Source organism: Alternaria novae-zelandiae, assembly GCF_023758075.1.
Source record: "Alternaria novae-zelandiae strain BMP 2774 chromosome Unknown scaffold_22, whole genome shotgun sequence".
Classification (NCBI taxonomy): domain Eukaryota; kingdom Fungi; phylum Ascomycota; class Dothideomycetes; order Pleosporales; family Pleosporaceae; genus Alternaria; species Alternaria novae-zelandiae.
Genome location: NW_026056982.1, coordinates 601,286 through 623,665, shown reverse-complemented (window position 1 = coordinate 623,665; position 22,380 = coordinate 601,286). Strand labels below are relative to the sequence as shown.

The window sequence follows — 22,380 nt, the reverse complement described above, 5'->3', positions numbered from 1 at the left end:
TGTTAGCGCAGATGTCGTGTGAGTTGGTCGCATCGGCCTTGCGACTGGCACGCGATGCGGCATGGCGGACGTACCGGTTGACTTCCGGGGCCAATTTTCCTCCTCGACTCATACTTTGGCGACTGTGATGAACGGTAAAGGACGGGCTGCGAGGTTTGTAATGGGAGGCGGGCGGTGGGGAGGTTGTAGTGAGAAGTGAAGTTGGTGAACATGCGGGATCAATCGTGGATGGCGTGCACGTCCGAGCGCCGAGCTGCATCACGTGGCGGACGCATACCAAGAACAGCGACTCATGCAGCACCGAGATGTCGATGCACATGCGCCGCAAACGAGAGGCTGTGAAAGCGGAGATTTAGCATGTAGTGATTATGGACATGCACTGAGATATAGATGTCTCACTAAAAGGTGATATCACGCCAACCTAGAGAAGTACTGAACAGCCTGGAGCCTACATTGACTTTAGGTCACCTCCTTTGCAAGGTTTTAGGTCAATGTAGTCTGCAGACCTGTTCAGTTTTCCCTTGTATGAGGTGATATGGTGATGGGTGCACTCCGTGCTGTAGAATCGAGCGCTCGAATCGGAGACGCGGACTTGCAGCGAATGAAGCGGCTTGTCTCCTCCCCAGAGCTCCTGCAACGGCCAACCATCTGCACACCACGGACACATGCGCTTAGAGTTCTCTGTGAAGCCGCCGCATCCTCGCCTGCCTATCGCGTCCTGAGTGTATCGTCGGCGCTGGCGTGGCCGAGTCGTGGTTGGATTGTGCTGGTCGTGGTCGCAACATTCCCAATACAATCCCCGCCGACTTCTCCACCACCATCATTCTGCTCCCAAACCTCCCCCTACGCTCGTTCATCCGCGACCGCGCTCACCGTCGCCTCGCCTCGCCGCAGGACATGCCCATGCCCGGCTCCTACTCCGCCCGTCTCTCCGCTGATAGTGCCGCTGCTCCATAGCCGCGCATCTGTCTGAGACGCCAGACCGGCGAGTACCTCGCACCTCCGAAGCCCCAGTCCATCCACCTCCGCACCCACGACCACCATGAGGCGCCTCTCGTCCTTCAAGGAGCAGTACAGGCGAGCTTCGGCGCGCGCCCCTACACCTCCGCCGCCCGCGTACGAGCCGCTGTCGCCCATCCTGTCGCCCACGGAGCCCTCGACGGCGCACCCCGCCGGCAATGCGAATATCCCAACCGCGTCGCTATCAGGCACAAGGCACATCAATGATGCTCCGCACAATGCTTTCACTCTGAGAGAGGGCGCGCGCGCGTCCGCGGAGCAGCCGTCGCCGGCGGTGACGTACGGGCACTCGTCGCGCTCCGCACCTCCGCCGCCGCAGTATTCTTTGGCGCAGGCATCGCCCATTGAGGCCCTCGCAGATGTCGCTGTCACCAGGCAGCACACAAACCTGCCCTACACTGACTTTTCGCGCCATGCTTCACACCCAGCGACGTCGCCCGCGACCCTCCCTTACCCGATCGGCGAGCGCGCCCCCGTACACGCCTCCCCTAGGGAGCCCATATATCCTTACGACGAGAGACCCGCGAAGAGAGCGCGCTCCGAGGTGTACGGCTCTCCGCAGTATGGGCAGTCTCAGTCGAGACCGGCTACGAGCCATATCCCGGGCTGGTCCTATAGCGTCGAGCACACGGCCAACGGCGGCAATGGCATGCATCAGATCAGCGCCGTGCCTGATGACCGACGTGCTGAAGCTGAGCTGCTGCTCGATTTCTTCACGGCAGCTACAACGCAGCTTGCGCAGTCTCCGCCCTCGACAGCAAAGCGGTTGGTCTTTTCACAATCAGCGCCGGCCGAGCAGCCTTCACAACTTCTACAACATTCGCAACCAGTACAACAAATACAACATAAGCAAGCGCCCGAAAATCCTTTTCTAGCGCCTCCGCCGCCACCACCGTCATCCGACCACTACAGCCAACCTACGCAGGCACCCGTCGATCTGAAACACCCTTTAGACGCAGCCTCCGACATAGCCCAGACCGCCTCGGCTGCGCAAACACATACACCGCCTGAAGAAGCTCCTACTATCGTTACACAGCCTGAGATGCAAGATGCCGTTCCGTCAGAAGAGCCAAAGGCGAAAAAAGGACAGGGCCTGCCAAAAGGGAAGGCGCGCGCATCTCGTAGCACCCCCTCAGCCAGCAGCAAACGGAAGAAGTCGACTCCCAAGCCCAAAACTGCGCCATCTACAAGTACCTCTGGAGCCCCGGATCAGCTTCAGTCGCCGCTGAGTCTGCCCGCCGACCAGTCTGCCGCGGTCCCAGCGGACAGCTCCATTCCTACGGTACCACTAGCTGGACCAGCCCAAACCTCGCCCTCGCAAGCACGTCGTCATTCCTTCTCAATATCCGCTCCACCAATACCAGACGACCAGCCGCTCTCGACGTACTCACGAGCCAAATCACTACCTCTTGGGAACCAAGCAGTCGCTCCTGCTCCTGCTGCTACTGTCGCGCAGCCTGCCGCTCCAGCCGAACCGGAACTTATCTGCGCCCATTGCAAATCGTCCGAATCACTTACCAAGATCGGCGACGGCGAGCAATGGATCGGCTGCGATGGCTGCAAAGAGTGGTATCACTACCCTTGCGCTGGTTTCAACAGCGAACGGGAGGTACGGGAGGTAAACAAATTCTACTGCGAACCGTGTAGACCCAAGTTTGGTGAAACAACGAGTAGGTCTACCGACGCACATTGGGCTTATAGTTCTAACATGGTCCAGAGGTTCGTAAATCCGTCAGAGCCCACACAACTGTTGACTACGCTGGTCTAAACGAGGGTGTTCTCAAGACCTCCGACGACAATCCGGAACACCACTATATTTCAGCTTTCAAGAATGGCGATATCGAATTTACACCCGAGACCTTTGCGCGTGTCCCTGCCCAACTCATCACCGGCGACTTCCTCGAGAAGATGAACGGGTTCAAGGAGCCGATCGTGATTCCTGGCGACATGAACCCTTCGGCGGTGTCAACGGAGGAAGACATTGTCATGGGAAACACTGAGGAGCAAGGAGACGGGTCAGGATCACACGTTGGGTACGATACAGTCGTCGACGACGGTCAAGACAGTTTGGATATGGTCATACCCAAAGGTCTGACTGTTCGCCGCGTGGCGGAACTCTACGGCCCAAACGAACCCGTACCCGTCATCGACGTCAAGGCACAGGAAGGCGAAGGCAAGAAGTGGACCATGGGGAAGTGGGCCGACTACTACGAGCAACAAGGAGAAAAGCCAGTACGGAATGTCATCAGTCTGGAGGTATCTCGAAGCCGGCTCGGAAAGCTCATACGGCGGCCCAAGGCTGTTCGAGACATGGACCTCCAAGACTCCGTGTGGCGGGAGGATGATAAGTCTGCGCCGCCCCCAGTGCAGTTCTACTGCCTTATGTCTGTCGCAGACTGCTTCACCGACTTCCACATCGACTTTGGCGGTTCATCCGTCTACTACCACATCGTCAAGGGAAAGAAGGTCTTCTTCTTCATCCCACCAACAAGGCAAAACCTAAAGAAATACGAAGACTGGTGTCTTTCTCCAAATCAAGGACACGACTGGCTTGGCAAACAGGTCAAGGAATGTTACCGAGTAGATCTGTACCCTGGAGATACCATGTTGATTCCTTCTGGCTGGATCCACGCAGTCTGGACTCCCGAAGACAGCCTCGTCATCGGCGGCAACTTCCTCACCCGCATCCATTACGGCATGCAGATTAAAATTCTGGAAATCGAGAAGAACACCAAGGTGGCTTTGCAATTCCGGTATCCGTTCTTCCAGAAGATCATGTGGTTAACAGCCATCAAATATCTGGAAGAAGATCCAATTCCTGGTCCAGTTCAAGAGCTTCTGCAAAGTGGCGAGCAGTTCACACGAGACACACCCATCTACTGCGAGCCAGACAGGTTCGGTCACAACTCGCACCTCGGCGCACAGAACTACAACAAACGATACTACTCCAAGCACGAACTTGAAGGGCTGAGCGATCTTCTGAGCTACATTTGGAGAACCGTCTTGATCACTGAAGGAAAGATTGATGTGCCTCAAAAGACCCGAAGTGCTGTCAACAAGTCGATCCCCAAGGGCCATGGCGAACCGCTTGTGCTAGCCCGACGATTTGCAATGTGGATCGCATGGAAACGCGGGAACGAGACCATACCATCTTGGGCCTTCTCTGATGCTGTTCTTCCCGAAGTGATGGAGACCACAGAGAAGAAGCTCAGTGCTGCTCAGGTTAAGAGATTGGAGCGTGAGACGCTCCATGAAGCCTTACGAGCAACGGCAGAGAGGTCTTCGGCCCGCATTAAAGCTTCTGATGTGGTTCCCGAGCCTTCGCCGCCTGTCGAGGTGGAGAGCTACAACTATGAAATGGTGCCTGTAACGTCCGGGCCATTGACTGGTTTCCTACGACCATCGGCAAACAACCCGCACATCACCACGCCCAAAACATCTCAGCTCGGACCCAAACGTGTTGCATGCGATGCATGTAGGAAGCGCCGTATCCGATGCAAACACAAAGACGAGCTTATTGATACATCGAAGCCGGGCATGCACACCATCGACCTCTCTGGCTCCTATGGCATATCTGTCAAACGCCGACTTAGCGATCACTCTGTTGCAGATAGCTTGTCAAACGCCGCCAATGGGCCAGTGAATGGCGGGCCAATCATGGCTGATGTGAATGGCGACCCTTATGCACTCAAGTCTGGCAGAGTCAAGGCTTGTGCGGACTGTAGGAAGAGCAAGCGTCGATGCATACACGATGAATACGGCAACGTCGATCCTGTCAAGGCCAACGAGATTCCCATTCCGCGGGGTTCAGCGTCAAAGAAACGAAGAGTCAGCGATGAGGACTCGGGATCGACAGCGAAGCGGATGAGACATGAATCATCATACGACGACGAATACCTGAACGGAGACATGCACGCGCGACATTCTCTTCCGAACCAGTTCAGTGGCGGTTCGTCTTTCCTCCAAGAGATGGCCTATTCCGCCCAGCAAGCGCTGGATCAAAGTCCCGAGAATGACGATCTAGTGCCAGTTGATCCTGCCCTCCAAGCATATACGAACGGCGACTACAGCCATGACGTGGCGAACTCGTACCACGCAAACGGCGATACGGTCATGTCGTCGGTTGAGTATCAGCCAACCGATCCGATGCTCATGGATGGAATGGAATCAACTGGCCGCAACGGCGAAGTCCATGGTCCTAGCATAGAGCCGCTCACGCCTGGTCCGCCACCACACAACGATACTGCGCAAACGCACACGAACGGCTTCACATCAAAGGTCGGATCAGAGCACCACGCTGTTCGCAATCCATCCTCACCCGTCTCCCCCAGACACGTCTCCGCTACATCACCCACAGCGACCAACAACAACAATCACACTTACAACCCATACATCACCTCCCCAGCCACGAACAACTACAACAACTTCACCACAAACTCTGACTTCCCTCCCCCACCCGTCACGCCCACACTCAACAACACATACAAAGCCCGTACCCAGAACTCCTCTGGTCGCAAAGCCAGTCAAACGCCCTCCCGCGCTGGCCGCAGTAGCAAAACACCCAAGTCCACACCTAGCAAGCGGCAAGAAAACGGCAATGGCAATGGCAATGGCATCAAATTGGAGCACGGCATGAGTATGGGAACAGGCATGGGCATCGGCGGAGGCATGAATGGAGGCATGAACGTCCCCATGGGCAGCATGATCAATATGATCGATCCCAATCTCGACCAAGCGAGTTTCGATCTGATCAAGCAGTTGCAACAAGAGGATCTGGGATTACGAAGGCGGAGTCGTTGAGCAAACTACACCACACCACACCATTTCTTGGCACTACTTCACTATCATTGGAGATGTTCTCCTCCCTTTTCTTTGAGTTTTCCACATCATTTTCTGTTCTGTCTTGTCTTGCATCAATTCGGTCAACGGCGTTCGAACATGTCCAACGTATGGGGACAACGGAACTTGCGCGGCGTTTAACTACTTCCTTGTTAGGAGGCTTTTGCTTATACCCAACTATCTGACACTGGGATAGTGTACATTGCACGTCATTTTTTTCTTGTTTTCCGTGTTACGTAGTCGATGGAGGGGAGAGGGGAGGAGAGTCAAGGCGTTTTTGACACCCAGTCAGCCAGCATGGAATGCGGCTCTTTCCTTTTTCAGTTATTAGCTCGGTCTTGGGGGTTGCATGCATAGTATCATAGATAATGGTGACTAGTCGCGTATGATTTGGTAATGCAAATGCACACCTGTTCACAAAATGTTCTCCCTGCCTACATCGTGAGAGAAATGCTCTGATATTCCGTTATTTCATTGGACATGTCTAAGTCGTGATTTGAGTGACCTGCTACACCATGGCATTCATGTGCCATTTCAGACCTACTCCACGCCGTGTCCGCGTGCCGGATCTCCTCTCCTGCTCTCCTTCGCCACACTACTCCAACGCACTAGTAACGTTCGAGAACTCGCCCTTCTTCAGCTTCGTCTCCCAGAAAATCGGATTCGTATCGTTGAAACCGTGCTTGACCCAGCCGTCCTCCTTGACATGGTACAAGTTGATGAAACCACCAGAGTACGCATCGCGATGGGTGGCAGCGAGGATACTCCTCCTGCCCAGCTCGAGGGCCTCGTCGTCTTCAAGCTCGTACTTGTACTGTGCGTCGAGCACACCATAGGCGAATGTCTGTCCGGAACCGACACAGAAGAGGTTGCCGGCGAGGCGCGTGCCGTCGCTGTCGATGTAGTAGAGGGCGGGGCCTTCTTGCGGAGTTACGCCTGCGCACATTGTTCCCTGGGGAGGGGGTTAGATGTGAGAGAGGATGGAGGGGAGGTGGGAAAGACGTACCATACTCAGACCCATACCCTTGTATGAGTAGACGAGATTGGCGAGGATCTTGGAGGCTGCGGCGACGGAGATACGGCGCTTGTGGCGGAGCTCGTGGAGGCGACATTGCATTCCAAGGTATGCGAGCCAGTATTGGCAGTCCTATCGCATGTCAATACTCCGCTTCTCTTCAGACTCCTTCTAGTGTTTGTCCTGTACGTACAGCAGCGCCACCAGCCATGGTTCCCAACAAGCAGTTGTTGATCTCAATGACCTTCTTGACCGTCTGACTGGCTATCCAGTTTCCAGCCGTCGCACGCGAATCGGTGGCTACGATGATGCCGCCCTTGAAGCGGAAGGCGAGGGTTGTGGTTCCGTGGGCGATCTTGATGGGGCAGTTCGGGTTGGAGTAGTCGTCCGTCATTGCGCGGAGCCATGATGCTGACTATGAGGCTGTCAGTACAATCCACTCCTCATAGGTCATAGTAAAGGGTGAGCGCACCTGAGCTACTGGTGGTAGGGCAAACTTGAGAGACAGCTCTGGGGTGCCGCTGTAGAGCTGCAACTGCTCCTCCTCGGACGGGCCTTCCTCTGTATACGCCGGCCGGCTGTACTGCGATACTAATGAATCCATGGTTGCGACGGTATGTATTGGCGGGATTCAGAGGGTATCGGGAACGTGATCGAGTGGTTGGGGTGGGGTTGTTTGATTGTTTGACGTGGTGATGTGAGCTCGAAGCTCCGGCGTTGTCGGTAATGCCAAGACATAGCCGCGTCTAGCTGTTGCCTTCACCAGTCCGGCGGATCAGCGCCGATGACCTACACCACAACCTGCGCACTTTCGAGCTGTCTTTGCGCGTAGACTCTGCTATGGGTGATGAGCCTATCGCTTACTTTGTTCCTTGCCATGGCTACGTCTTCCTCTCTACTACTGACCTCCCAGTGATCGCCACTCATACGAGCAGCTATGCTCAGTACCGCGCGCCTGGCGTGCGTCATCGCCATTTATCGCAATAGCATCTGCTCCATTTGACCAAAGAGAAGGAACGCGATCATCCTCGCAGGCACGCGCATGCGCAGAGAGTGTAGAGATATTTGCACTCATGCCGTTACACACAGCGACGGAACAGCGTGGCGCAGACGCATCGCAAGAGAAGGAAATGCCATCGGAAGGACTATTGCACGACCTTATTACATCTCTACATACGTCATCAGGTCCTACAAGCTCCCGCATCGCGCAAGTCAGGAACGAGCGTTGGGGCTCAAGCGTCACATGCCGCTCGTTGAGACTTGAGGTCAGGCAAGACATGGCGCCGACCCACGCGCGCATCTCGCACCCATGTCAGCCTCAGTCACTCGCCCAGCGGACTTGAACACATGTTTGCATTGCCTATATGCAGGCACCAGCAACAATCATGCAGGCACCGTTTTCACTCACTCTGTCTCATTTGTCCTCTCACGTATAAGCATACGTGCGGCCCGCGTGCAGGTCCGGCGCAGCGTGCGTGATGGTAGCGAATGATCGTCGAGGGCAACAGTATATACATAGGTGGCCGCCATCAAGAGAAGGAGTGCGGAAGGATCTGATCATATGTACATTGTGTGTCAGCCATAGGATAAAGTACCGCCTTCACCCCATTGTCTGCTCTTCTTTCAAGTCTTCTGAATGCCCCGTTACGACACTACACCTTATTCGTACTATCAACCTTCGCGACCACCTTCAACTTACATCCCATCTTTTTCACACACTGCTTACCATCGTATCGCCCCGCCCACACGACTCCACCCCTTGCCCGCGCGCATCGATTCCGGCGTTGATCTCTCCTCGCCGCGCACCAGAAATGTGCTGGTTCACCCTCACACCAGCCAAAGGCAAAAAGCAACAGCGCCCTTCTACCGACTCTTCATGTGCGGAGGAACTCGTTCGCGTTCGCCGTAGCCCAGCGTCACCCCGGTTCAGCGACGTCCGCGTCAGAGTACCGAGTATGAGCCTCGAGGTGGAGGAAGGAGGTGGTCAAGATCACGCGCACTTCGACGCGCACCTGAACCACCACCACAGACACCCTCATCTACATCCACTACTCATGCATCCGATTCATGGTCACAGCCACCACCACCACGGACTCGGCATAGTCGACATCAAAGAAGGCCACCTCCGCGGCTCGGGCAGGAAACGCAGCATCTCATCCCCCTGTCCTCCACCTCCAACCCGCGAACCATCACGTTGCCCACCACCATCCCGCCCCCGCGAACCCACCTATCACACCCAAATCGTCGAGCCTAGGGTATCAACAACCACAGTCCGGGAAAACACCCGCACAGCCCTCCGCAACGTCCAACAAGAGCGGACCCGAGGAACCTTACGCAGAGTAGCCGGTTACGAAGCCTTGAGCAAGAGCATGCCGTGGGATTGGGATTGCGTGAGTAGTACTGTAGGGAGTAGTGCGAGTGGGGGTGGGAGGTGGATGAGGAGGAGGAAACCGAGTGGGTTGAAGTATCCGCCGTTTGGGAGTATGGATCGTTGGCTTTGACGCATTTTCTTATGTTTGGGTCTTGTGTTGGAGTTTGAGGTTGGAGCGAGTAGTCTTAATGATTGTGTTATGTTATATACCCTGCCCTCAATTTCATACCCTCTTCTCGATGTATACTGGCCATGAATGCGGGACAACCGTGAAGTAGGCTTTCCACTGCCAGTCTTGCGTAGGGTCTACTTGCTTGATCTTGTAGTCTCTGACTAACGTCGCTGCGATCTTCGCGAGTTCAATCTTAGCGATGTTTTGGCCTGGACAGCCGCTGTAACCTGCACCAAACTACGGAGACAGTCAGCATGCACACAAAGATGCTGTTGTGCAATCAGTACGGAGACAGATATAACCTACAGGTATCCAATACTTCTCCTTCGTAGTGCTATCCTCTGCTAACCAGCGATCTGGATTGAACACATGCGCATCGGCACCCCAAATCTCCTTCGAGTAGTGCATCGCCCATGCTGTAGTTTGATGTCAGCATGGTCAATAAAGCATATTATCGAAGTTCCTTCACTTACGATTGATTGATACGATCGTATTCTCGGGTATAGTGCGATCGCCAAACGTCAAGCCTCCCTTAGGCGCTATACGCGGAAGACCCATAGGCACTGGACCGAAGATGCGAAGCGCTTCTTTTACGCAAGCTTGTACGAAACTGCTCGATATCAGCTTCACATCACTTCAGATCGCGAGGCTTAAAGGAATGTTCTTACACAAGCTGCTGTGTATCAGCATAAGATACCACCCGATCCCCGCACAACCCCTTCTCTACTGCTTTCACAACCTCCCCATGCGCTCGCTCCCACGCGTTCTCATGCCGAATCATATGATAAATAAAAGACTGTATCCCCGCAGCCACCGTATCCGACCCGGCTCCCACAGCTGCAAGCGCCTGCGTACCAATCTCGCGTATAGTAAACTTATCCGGATGCTTCTCGTGCTGCTTAAACCAGTACTGAACAGCATCATACCTTACATTCTCATTCTTCTCTCGATCGGCTAACACAGACGTGACAGTATCGAAGAGGTGGCCCATAGGTAAGATGGACAACCATGTCATAATGGGGTTCGCCAACAGGGCGATGTTGATCCAGCGAGAGTAACCTGCTACAGCGATATACGCGTTGAGGGCTAGGGAATTTGAGATGGAGTTATCGATGTCTTTGCCTTGGGCGAGGAAGCCGAAGGGTTTGGAGAAGACGATTTCGCCGATTACGTCGAAGGTTAGGTAGGAGATGTAGGTGTTGAGATGCATTGGTTTTTTCGCGGATGCGTATTTGTCCATCCAGTCGAGGAAGGATTCGAAGGTACGGTCAATGTGCTCTTCGGAGCGGAGGAGGTTGGAGACGGTATATGCTGCGGCTATGTATTTTGATTTCTCGATCTTCTTCTTGGGGTCGGTGGTGCTCATGGGTGATTGGAAGCGGTAGTCTGGTAGAGCATGGATTTTGTACCAGTTTGCCTGGTATTCATGTGAGTCGTCTCGTAGATCAGTGTGCCTTTGGAAGTAGTACCTTGTGTAGAGGAGCTACGAGGATCTTCGCAATGGCATCTGGATGGCTAACGCTGACTTCGTCGTATGATATACGAACGAAGTGACCTAGAAGGACTGTGAGCAAACTATCGATAACCAGCGCTTCTGCATATCTGATACACTTACCATGCTGTTCATGCAAGCTTATGAGTTCGAGGTTTTGATCGCCTTTTAGGATCCGATGCATATGCCAAAGGCGAGTATAAGAAGCAGCAAATGGCCCTGGAATATCGCTGATTGCGGAGAAGTACCGACGCCATGTAAGTAGAGTCAAGAGACTGATGCTTGCAATCGAAGTGACTAAACCCCAGTCCATGTTGATTCCGCCGAGACGACTGATGTCGGAATGAGCTTGATCTGTATCGCGGGAAGATATGCGGCGTGGCACATGAGTGGGATGAAAGGATTCGAGCCTTGCATACTTTTGGAGTAGCGGGATGCGGCTTTAACCCAATCGGGCTTTTAGCGACATGCAGTTCGAGATGGCATAGATTACGGGCCGTTAGCGCGGGTGAGGATGGGAACCTAAAGTTTCCCATTGATACGCGGCTTGATACACTACAATACTGAGTAACTCAATACAGGAGTGAATCGCTATGCCGAGCTATATGTACTAAGCCTCAACTCGGCTCCAACGCAAGCTTTCGGACGTATGTCTTGAAGGAGCTATAATCGGTGTATGTCGCACATCCAGTTCAGTCGTCACAATGATTGAGTTCTGCCGGGAAGACTTCACAGAGGTAGACTGCGACTCCCCTAATCCGAAAATCGGTGGACCTGGTTGTTTGCCTAATCCTTCCACAAGCTCCACTTGCGACTCGTTGCCAGTCAAGCCCTGCTCTAGCCTCGTTATAGTTCCCATAGAAGCGCGCTTATTTCTGAGTCCTCGGCGCATCGATGAGAGATGATATGGCTTTTCGTTCGATCGCTCATAGCTGCCCGCAGAGCTGTATTTGCCTCTGACCTTACCCCAAAGTGCTTTCATCGCGGGTAAATTCGCCGCAACGATCGCACATTGAACCTCGAATGATGCCACGATTATCATCTTCCCCACGTCTGTTGATAGGTCTGTCTTCATCGTGGATACCGATATGAGGATGGGTAGGCGGATGATTGCGACTGTAACCGAGATGATGCCGAAGGCGAGGACGGAGACGACGGTGACTTTGCGGCGTAAATTCATCTGGAGGGTCAAAACGGAGGGTATCGGGAGGCAGACAATGTAGAGGTCCATGAAGATGTTCTAAAAGCAACATTTTTCAGTATGCGCGCAAAGTGTGGTGGCTGAGTGCAGGTAGCCAATACGTACAAGAATAGGTGGAGTAAGCATCATGACACGCATATCGATGCATGTAACCTCGGGATGCGACATGGGGTTGAGAATCTTCTCAAACGGTATACATTGTAGGACCGTCAAGAGTCTAGATGCCGTCAGCGTGCGGCCGTATGGACAGCGGATATCACTTGACTTACAAGCTGGAGAGGAAAACCGAGAACGCGAGCGCGAATCCAAGATATACAAATCCGCGGAACGTCTGGCCAACAGAAAGCCGGAGATAGAACAAGAGAAAGGTCATCTTGATGACGGAGTGCGCGCCATAGATCACGATCTCTTCGATAAATGATATCTGCGTGCTTCCTTAGTCCTTCTATCTCTCACGAGAAAGGTGGTGGAGAGCGTACCCGAAGAAGATCGAGCGATTGGAAACTACAATTAACGTTGCCTGGTCTGTTGAAATCAATTATAAGTCTTCGCACAATCTCAGAAGATCAACACCAAACTTACTTGCCACAGCCCAGGTTCAGAAACAGCTGCAGAACAACTTGATGAACAATACTGACGACCTGAGGGAATAAGCAAATGTAGAGACATCGCAAAGCTGGTCATGTTTTACCAGCACAAGACACGAAGCTGTATCATCCCAACCCCATGATCTCAAGACTAGTGCGCGAGAGTAGAATCGGGCGACCGAAGACAGCAAGCCGATTGCGAAAGTAACGTAGGCGACAACATACGCCCACTCGAAGAGGCTGAGCACCATACTGAAGCTGTAGGGTGGGAACTACTGCTGGAGGAGAAGGATGAACGCGCAACTCCACACGGCAGAAACAAAGGAGATGCATCTTAGATCCAACTGCGCGAAGATCAAACCTCCACCCTACACGATGCCCGAAACAGCGTTCACGCATCGACACGATGCAAAAAATCTTTATCGCGTCTCATCTGGCTCGCTGATTTGCCTGACGCACCGGGAATGCGCGCCACGGCACGACGTGCGGCGCAATTAAAGCCGGACCTGGTATAGCCATGTGTATTGTACCCCATCTCAGGGGAGACGAATGTTGATCTTATGTCGTTATGGCGGCAATCTAGATGGCGTGCGTGCTCAGGACGCGAAGAGGTACAGGCTGAGGAGCGCGGTTGAGGCCGCGAGGGGGTGACGAGCTATTCAACGGTCCTGCCGCCTTGGCAAAGTACACGCCAGGTGGTACTGTCGTCGGGTAACTTGTTCATGATCGCGAATTGGGTGATTTGGGGGGTTTAGGAGATTTGCAGGAGAATTGGAGATGTTGGAGGGTGAGGCGTGGAGGTGTGGCTAGTCAGCAAACGTCAGAAGGGTCCAAGCAATGACTAGGAAGGCACGTCATGGCGACGCATTTGCATTAACACTTAGTAATAGCGACGGCACGTAAAGGTACCGAGGTATGGACATGCCACAACACAAAATTTTGCGAAAACCATCGACACAATGCGAACGATAGTCGCCCAAAAGACTAGATTACGGATGCACACTTCCTCGATTACACATCCTTCACAAAGCCAACCTCAATAACCTTATCCATAGGAACATCCAAACTCGCAATCTTCGCTCTCGAATTATCCCGAATGAACAAGAAAGCCTTCAAAAAGAATCGTCGAACGATGTTCGCACCGACCTTAACCTTCATCTGCTCTTTACCAATGATGTACAATACTTCACGGTTGTACGCACGTTCAAGGGCTTCCAGACGGGCAGAAGTAGTTGAGCTGCGCGTTGGAGTTGATATGCCACTCCCAGCAACAGTCTCGGTAACCATGGTCTTCTCAGGCTGGGCGCCGGTAGCTTTGGCTGATATTTCACCATCGCGCTCCAGAGCCCGTGCGACGATGTGGTTGCGGACTTTCTCGTAGATCAAGGATGCTAGATCTGGGGTGATGACTTCGTCCATGTAGCCGTGACGGACTACTAGTCGGTAGCAGTTTGGGACGGCGAGTCGCGAAACACTGTATCGGTTCTCTGGAGCGACGAAGGGTACTTCTAGCGGCCGAAGATGGAAGAAGACGATGACCTCGGGGATGGTGACTAGTTTGCGGATGAACTGACTGAAGACTATAGGAGTTGTCTCGCCGGCTTTGTCGAAGAAGATGCCGAAACCTTCCATGGTTCCAACAGATTTGCTGCCATACTGCTCGGTCAGCTCTAGGTGGCCGTCTGGCAGGGTCTTTACGAAGTGCGTCGTTGGGAAACGATCGCTAGCTTCCGCGCCCCATTGTTGCTCCTTCCCGAATCGCCAGAGGATGAATATGGATCCGAGGAGGCAGGCAAGAAGAATGGTGAACCAGGCGCCGTCGGGTACTTTAGTCAGTGCCGATGACAGGTAGGTACCATCCAAACAAGCGATAGTGAGCCAAGGAAGAAGCACAAAGTATGGCTTGATGCGCCACACCAAGATCGCAACGAGTGTAACCATGCACGTGTCAAAGAACGTGACGAACATGACGCATACACCGTAGGCGTTACCCAAGGATGTTGTGTTGTTGTAGATCGCAGCGACAAGTACAGTGCCAATCATCAGTAGCCAGTTGATGCTAGGGATATACAGTTGTCCGTGATACGTTGTCGAAGTGTGAACGACCTTGATCTGCGGGAAGTACGAAAGCTTCATGATCTGGGTCAGGAGCTGGAACGTCGCCGTAATCATGGCCTGAGACGCGACGATGGCAGCAGCGATGGCTACAATAAGCGAGAAGATGAGCCATCCTGGCGGAGCGCAGTTGTAGAAGGGGTTGGAGTATGCTTCCGGGTGCACACTGATGTAGGCAGCTTGACCACTGTAGGCAAGCAGTAAACAAGGGTACGCGTATCCGAGCCAACTGATCTGTACAGCACGGCGACTGAAGGCACCGATATCTGCGAACAGAGCTTCGACGCCTGTAAAGGCCAGGAGTATACCGCCGAGACTGCGCCAGCCTTCGTATTTGTTCCGTATGAGGTAGTCGAATGCGTAGAAAGGATTGAAAGCTTTTAGGATCGCGTAGTCATAGCTGTAGTCGTCAGCCAAGAGCACTTAGGAAGTCATAAGAACGCATACTTGGCAAGGTTGTATATTCCGAATCCAGCGTTCAAAGCCAGCCATATGATGACGATGGGCGAGAAGACAAACGTTAATTTCGTAACACCAAGCGGCTGCACGACGAACAGCAGAACGAGGATGGCGCATGTGACACCGATGATGGTGGACTTCTCGATGTCAGGCTTGACGACATTGAGACCTTGAACGGCACCCAAGACGGATTGAGCTGGAGTCAGAACACCATCAGCCATGACCATCGATACGGCTAGTACACCGATGACCTGCAGTAGGCCGCGAAAGAATTTGGACTTTTCAATGGTCGAGCGAATATTCCTTGTGGATCGGCCCAGAGTATCGGTATTGTGTCTCTCCATTCCTGCATGAAGGTCAGTATGGGGAGATCTAAGGCATGATGCACACTCACGAATTAGGGTTGCTTCGCGTGGATCTCTGTTAGCGATGTTTGCCTGCATACATCAGTGACTGAAGATCTCACGCAGATTGATTGACGTACATATCTGGATAGAAGAGAGTATGTGCTAAAAGTTCCGCCCTCTCCATCGTTGTCGGCGCGGAGGATGATCAAGACGTACTTGACCGTCACCATCAAGGTGACAGACCAAAGTATGAGCGAAAGGGCACCGAGCAGATTGATGCGACTAGGCGCCTCCGTGAACGTCGAAGAGTAAACATACAGCGGTGATGTTCCAATATCGCCATAGATGACACCGGTGGATTGGTATGCAAGGACGAGGATCTGTGTCAGACTGAAGACCTGCGTCGCGTCAGTGAGCTGGATCACACCGCGACATGTGCCTCCTTACCTGACTGCGCTTAAAATCGCGCTCATCACGCAGACCTGCATCTTCGTCTTCCGCGTCTTCCAGTTCGCTGATCTTCGCATCAACCGAAGTCCGATTCGCATGCGACTTGGTGCGTGAGCGCATAGGATATACTCCGCCCACGGACTGCGACGATCGAACTGGATGCAGGTCTGCATCTGCAAAGTGTATTGAGGTATCCATACCAGGCTGTCGGTGGTGTACGCAAAGACAGTAAAGCAGTCTCGCAGGACTTATACCATCCCGTTATCTGGCCGCAACTGTGCCTGTCTGACAATCTCATCTGGTAACAAGCTCTACCGCTGACGAAAAGCTTTGGTTGGCTCTTAGCCTTGGTGCTTATCGTGAGAACGGAATGCCCACGTGTAGTTAGCTGCTTCATTGTTTAGGCAGGATGGCGCAGCACTGCGGGATTTTCGTGAGCGTCGGCGCGCGGGGATGTGACTTGCAGCGCTTGCTTTTCGGCGCCGCAACGCCCTTGATGCAATGTCGCGGGCTCGTAAATCGCGCATCCCGTGAAGACTTGCCAGGAGTAATGGCTAAAAGCAGGCTTTGGTCCTCAGCTCGGTGAGGAAGCACATAATGCATGGGCAGTCGAAAGAGTGCAGTGTGGTCGGTCACAGTGGTGACGAGCGATGACCAGTCGCCATCGTCAGAGGTCGAGCTTTGCATCGTGCAGACTTCATGCACGAGTATCAGCTGAAGGTTGGCGGGGTGTGGGATGCCTTCGTGTATCGGGCAACTGCACCCTGAGAGATGATTGCAGCTAAAATCGTCTCGAGCCAATCAGCGAGGGTCGCTAATGCCTGAGCGGGTCACCCCGCTAATGCTTGGTCTGACCTTCACACCTCGCAGCCCGTGGGGTCTCGACCGCGCGTCCGGCACTCCTCGACAGGCGCTTCAGTGCCAGCTCTACATCGTTCCTTGGTAGCGCTACTTTGCAAGCGCCCGTCGCGGCTCGTGTCTACAAATTTTCTCCATGTCAAAGGCCCGAAAACACGGATACGATCATAACAGCGCATGGCTTAGCTAGCGGTGCCGTTGGTTTAGCAAAGCGTACCTGCATCTAGAAGCCGGTCATGTCGTTGGCACGGTGTGCCAATCTTCAACTTGTGTGGACGCAATAGCCGCCGTATACTTGAACCCCATCATCATGATTGCTTTCCAGTTTCTGCAGGCTGGACCCGAAGTGAAAATCGAGAGCCTCATGGAACGCGGCGGCTTTCTCGACACAAATCGTGCAAGTTTGGGAAAGGGAAGAGAATCTGGTACGATATCGACGTTCCTCAACACGTGATCGGCGCGTAGGGTTCCCTCGCGACGTATAAAATGTCACCCATGCGTTCTCTCTCTTTCTCTTTATCTCACTTCTCAAGATTTATGAAGTATTCAAAAAACACAGAGTTCTTTTCGATGCTCTGAGAACAAGATGATTACAAAGTCATGTCTGCTCGTGCGCCTGCCCTCTTTTCCGAAATACCAAAAAGCTCATCCTGTCCTGCCATGAGCTGCCGTCTGCCACTTCCACCTCTACTTAATCCGCGTTTAATCCAAAACAAAGCTCCTACATCTTATGTTGCTTTCTTCTTCCAAACAAGATGTTGAATGCGTGGATGGAGGAGCAGAATTCGTAGAACTAAAGATATGTAAAAGAAATAAGCTGCGGAATAGCATATGTCTGTGTCTCTGAGCGATTCGGAATATTCAAAAGGTCTGCACCTATACCTATGAGATTCTCGGCAGAAAGAGCTGGCCGACACTTTTATGTCCGACTCTGGAAATAAAAGGCAAATACACAAGTGCCATGGTCGTTCAAGCTCTTGCTGTGTTCTAAAATTGCCTCATCACAATACGATGTCTCTGTCATCCTCGTATCCACGATATATGAAATCCCTTCTTCGCCCAGTTCTCACCTCTTATCTTTCCACCACGCTTATCTTGCGCAATTTCGAAAAGCATAGAGCAAGGAGCAATGTGTTCCAAAAAGATCAAGGGAACAGAATCATGTTCTGTCTCCGCTCTTCCTGGCCTTTGAAAACATTTCAAAACTACAAAATACCAACGCATGTGAACCGAAATACCTCCCACTATCGTTGGATGTCTTCTGCGCTCCATCATCTATTCCTACTTCCTTCACCTTATCATCAAAATTCCGAGGCGAAGTCAGTATGTGGGAGCCGTCGTTCTCAAAACCAGAACAAAACTGACCGATGGAGTCATCATGTATACTTTCCTTCCACTGGGAACACGCAAAAATAACAGACGAAGATTTCATGCGCGACTTCCGGTTGCAAAGTCAAAAGCTGGACTATGTATGAGCCGGCCGGGAGTTCCCAAAGATTGAGCCACAAAGTATTCATGTGTGTGGCCCTTCGGTTTTGGAACAAAACTCCGACTAGCTACATATCTGTCCTTCTAAAACGGTCTGGACGATCAGTGCATGGACTTCGGAGACAGGGTTGGGGATGTACGTGATTACATGACGCGCATATCTCTCGACGATGATGATCATCATCATCACCGACGCATACATCCTCACAAAACCGACACATAGTATATTCATCCATTGTTCTAGTATATATTCATAACAAAACACGCTCTATATGCCAAAGCAACACGGCCCAAAGCCTTGACCGACTCCCCAACTCCACATCATCACCGGGTATACCACGCTCAATTCATACAAGCACTGAACATATCGCTTCATCCCAGCATCTTATTCCACGCATGCTCTATGCGCTGTGCATACACCGAAGACATCCACTTCTGAATCATGTCCTACAACTCGTCGTGCGCATCCGGCTCAGGCATCGTAATAGGCTCCGTCGGCCTACCAAGCTCAGCATCAATACTAACACCCTTCTTGGCGCGGTACTTTTCCCACACGCTCCAGAACTCCTTCTCCATGCTCTTCTCCATTTGGTCGGGGAGAACGACTACGTACTCGACGTGCAGGTCACCGTATTGTAGACCCTCGTGGGTTTCGAGTTGTTGGGCCCATACTGGCATGCCCTCCTCTTTGACGATTTCAACCATGTTAGGCTGAACGACTTCGCCGCGTTTGCGGGAGAGTTGGACAATGTGGCCGTCCAAGTGGGTGATGTTACGTGTCCAGCCGCCCATCCATGCTTCGCGGAGAGAAAGAACTTCGCGCCAGAAGAGATCCTTGCCCCGTCTCCGGAAGAATGTTCCGTCTGTGCGCTCGTGGTTTTGTTCTCCCATAGCGGGTTCGGCCTCGACGAGGTGGACAATGAGGTCGCCGGCGACGTAATCGGGGCTTTCGTCGGCTTCGTTCTCGTAGGTGATGCGTACGCCCTTTGGCATGCCCTTCTCAATCTCGAGATCGTGGGATTCGGCTTCGCGGATGACTCTACTGCCGTGGCAGACGGGACAGGGCTTCTTGATCGTCTTTCCTTTGCCGTGACATTGGTCGCAGTGTACCTGCACCTGCTGGAACAGGCCGGGCGCGAGTTGCTGTCGCTGGATCCTGATACCACGTCCACCGCATGTACCACAAGTCTCCACGTGTCCATCCTCCGAGCCTGAACCCTCGCAGGCTGAGCAAATCGCTTGCTTCTCGATTGTGAACTCCGTCTTTCGGCCGTTGTAGAAGTCGCGCAGGGGAAGTGCAACCCGTACTTCCATGTTTGGTCCTCGTCGTTCTCCGCCCTGGTGTCCAAAGTGTCCTGAGCCGCCGAAGAAGCGCGAGAAGAGGTCGAAGGGATCGTGCTGGCGTGGACCACCGCCTTCCTTGTGTTGCTTGATGCCATCGTGGCCGTATTGATCGTAGATCTTACGCATCTCTTTCTTGCTGAGGACCTCGTAGGCTTCGGCTATCTCGACAAACTTCCCACTTGCCTCATCGTCGCCACTGTTAAACGTTAGAGGCGTGAGCTGATATGATGGGTTCACGAACGTACGGGTTCTTGTCTGGGTGGTACTTCTTGCTGAGGGTTCGATAGGCTTTCTTGATCTCGCGCTCCGAGGCATCTTTCTTCAGGCCTAGTAGCTACAGTATCATGTTAGCAAGTGCGCTTCAACTTGCAACTGAGGCGAAAGTACAAATGTGTACAGATGACGCTTTTACATACCTTGTAGTAGTCCTCTGCACCGACAACGATCAGCGCCAGGAAGGCGACCAAAAAGAACAGCGCTAACCGTGGGAGCATTTTGTCCTGTTAGTTGCGCCAACAGCGGTGTTGGAGTTGCGAAAGTGAGTGGACGGAATAAAAGTATCCGAGATAAATGCAGGAGCAAGATTCTACATGGGGTTCGCGTGTGAAACTCAGGTACGAGCGACCCCGAAAAGAAAGAATTGGGAGAGTGAAAGCGGGAGGGCGACTTGGAATGTGAAAGTGGATGTTGCGAATGGGACACGATAGCAGTAACGTAGATTATGCGGCCAATCGGAGTTAAGCCTTGGCATTACCGACTTCACTTTTCATGCGAAGCATTTCCCACGCGACGACGATCAATTGAGGCTGCACCACCCCATACGCCTCCGACACGCGATTAGATAACTTACAAGGACGCATTGAGTTGACGTCTCCATATACATATCCTCAGGTCGACCTTGGCGTGCGCAGCCCGCGCTAGCAAACCTCCGCAAGACCTCCGCAACCACCGCACACCTACCACGCCTCGACCCGACACCCACCACCGCCCACCATGGCGTCGATAGCGACCAAGGCGATAGCCGGAAAACCGATTTTACCGCCATGCTTCACAAGTCAGAAAGTCGGCGTTGTAGTTTCAGCAGGCAAGATGGCGAGGGCAGTACGAGTGCGCGTCGCAGAACACGAATGGAATAAGAAGTTCAGGAAGGTGTGTTGGCACGACAATCGCACATTCGCCCATAGCATTGCTGACGAATGAACCAGCACTTCCCAGCCCCAAAAACATACATAGCCCGCGACCCCAACAACTCCGTCGTCGAAGGAGACATTGTGCGCATAACATCCGGCTACCGCACCTCCAAAGTAATCCGCCACGTCGTAACCTCCATCGTCGCGCCCTTTGGCGAGCCCGTCGAAAACCGACCCCCAGTCCTCACCCAAGCACAACTCGACGAACAGCGCATCAAGGAGCGGTTATTGAAGGACGTACGGTCAGCGGAGCGGGGCAGGCAAGCGAGTATCCAAAGACTGGCGCTGGCGCGGAAACAAGGCTTAACAATACCCACATTGGCCGAGGCTATGGAGGGCATGAGGATACATACCGAGGCGGAAAAGGCACGAGCTGAGGCGCATGGCGGACAGGCTGGACAGCAAAAGACGGCGAAGGAGAGGCGGTTGGAGCAGGGCAAGAAGACGAAGGCGGAGGTTAAGGCGGAGAGTAAGGTCAAGAATGCGAGGAAGCAGACTGCCTGAGGTAGTTGGGAGGTGGGAATTGTAAAACATATTGTGTATACATGAGACGCATTCAAGGCCGCCTGCATGGTGAGTTGTGGCAGCGCATGGCATACGCTTTACGATGTCACTGGTGATCAGCATTACTACAGTGATGACTGTGCCAATCAAGCAGCCCTCGCAGCTATCTTACAGCGCTTTCTCCTTCTCCACGGGTATATAACGGTCTATCTTCTGTTTCGTAGCTCAGCCCAACACCGAACTGACACTCAAGCCAAAAATCCAGCTCCCACGGCCAGGAAAGCCACCGCCCATCCCACCAGCCTCAAAGAAACTCCATCTCCACTCGCCTTACCTAACACCAGTCAGTCAGTCAAACATTTCACACGCATCTCGTCAAGTCTCAACATACCTTCCCCATCCCCCGTCTGCACCGCACTCCCCACGGCCGTCGTACTCTGCGCCACCTCCGCAGCCCTCGTCCCATTCGGCCCCTCTATCCCCTCCAACTCTTCACTCCACCCGAAGCACCCCTGCTGAAGATTCAAACTCTTATCCGTCTTCGCCTCCGGATAAATCTCCTCGACGCACTCCCTCCACTCATTCCTCTGCTCTCGCGTAACCTCGCAGTAAAGCATGCAGTCCTGCCACATTTTCACCTCAGCCCCGGGTTTGCAGCACGAGGCGAGGTAAGGGATCGTTTTGTTGCTGACGTTGTTGCCGATATTGTACATGCACCACGCGTCGGACACGTCGCTGAAGTACATGTTTTGTGAGGAGGGGGGGCAGGTTAGGGGCGTGGGGTAGGGGGTGCCAGATATTATCATGACTGTGCCCGAGGGGGGTGGGGTGGTTGGGGAGGGGAACAGAAAGGTGTCCAAAGAGGTGAGGGAAGACATGGCTGTGGGGTGGTGTTGTGCGGGTGAGGATGTTTTCGCTATATTTTGAA

General features: G+C 53.2%; 6 protein-coding genes across 6 annotated transcripts; 2 read left to right on the top strand and 4 right to left on the bottom strand.

Moving 5' to 3' along the window:
* Positions 1 to 1,042: 1,042 nt before the first annotated feature.
* Positions 1,043 to 5,820, top strand: J4E88_009158 (uncharacterized protein; the record flags this gene model as incomplete). The annotated part of the gene is made up of 2 exons (XM_049402763.1): positions 1,043 to 2,690; positions 2,738 to 5,820. The coding sequence occupies 2 exons, from the start codon at positions 1,043 to 1,045 to the stop codon at positions 5,818 to 5,820; spliced, it is 4,731 nt and encodes a 1,576-aa protein (XP_049251618.1).
* A 634-nt stretch (positions 5,821 to 6,454) lies between these two features.
* On the bottom strand, positions 6,455 to 7,478 carry PRE2 (Proteasome subunit beta type-5; the record flags this gene model as incomplete). The annotated part of the gene is made up of 4 exons (XM_049402762.1): positions 6,455 to 6,811; positions 6,866 to 7,006; positions 7,068 to 7,289; positions 7,347 to 7,478. 4 exons carry the CDS (start codon positions 7,476 to 7,478, stop codon positions 6,455 to 6,457), a joined length of 852 nt encoding a protein of 283 aa, XP_049251617.1.
* A 1,990-nt stretch (positions 7,479 to 9,468) lies between these two features.
* J4E88_009156 (uncharacterized protein) lies at positions 9,469 to 11,035 on the bottom strand (the record flags this gene model as incomplete). The annotated part of the gene is made up of 6 exons (XM_049402761.1): positions 9,469 to 9,654; positions 9,724 to 9,833; positions 9,891 to 10,027; positions 10,086 to 10,834; positions 10,887 to 10,972; positions 11,029 to 11,035. The coding sequence occupies 6 exons, from the start codon at positions 11,033 to 11,035 to the stop codon at positions 9,469 to 9,471; spliced, it is 1,275 nt and encodes a 424-aa protein (XP_049251616.1).
* A 2,673-nt stretch (positions 11,036 to 13,708) lies between these two features.
* On the bottom strand, positions 13,709 to 16,266 carry J4E88_009155 (uncharacterized protein; the record flags this gene model as incomplete). The annotated part of the gene is made up of 4 exons (XM_049402760.1): positions 13,709 to 15,212; positions 15,260 to 15,609; positions 15,756 to 16,016; positions 16,066 to 16,266. The coding sequence occupies 4 exons, from the start codon at positions 16,264 to 16,266 to the stop codon at positions 13,709 to 13,711; spliced, it is 2,316 nt and encodes a 771-aa protein (XP_049251615.1).
* A 2,595-nt stretch (positions 16,267 to 18,861) lies between these two features.
* J4E88_009154 (uncharacterized protein) lies at positions 18,862 to 20,252 on the bottom strand (the record flags this gene model as incomplete). The annotated part of the gene is made up of 3 exons (XM_049402759.1): positions 18,862 to 19,954; positions 20,004 to 20,092; positions 20,175 to 20,252. 3 exons carry the CDS (start codon positions 20,250 to 20,252, stop codon positions 18,862 to 18,864), a joined length of 1,260 nt encoding a protein of 419 aa, XP_049251614.1.
* Positions 20,253 to 20,751: 499 nt separating this feature from the next.
* J4E88_009153 (uncharacterized protein) lies at positions 20,752 to 21,452 on the top strand (the record flags this gene model as incomplete). Its single annotated transcript, XM_049402758.1, has 2 exons — positions 20,752 to 20,907; positions 20,964 to 21,452. 2 exons carry the CDS (start codon positions 20,752 to 20,754, stop codon positions 21,450 to 21,452), a joined length of 645 nt encoding a protein of 214 aa, XP_049251613.1.
* Between the last annotated feature and the right edge of the window lie 928 nt (positions 21,453 to 22,380).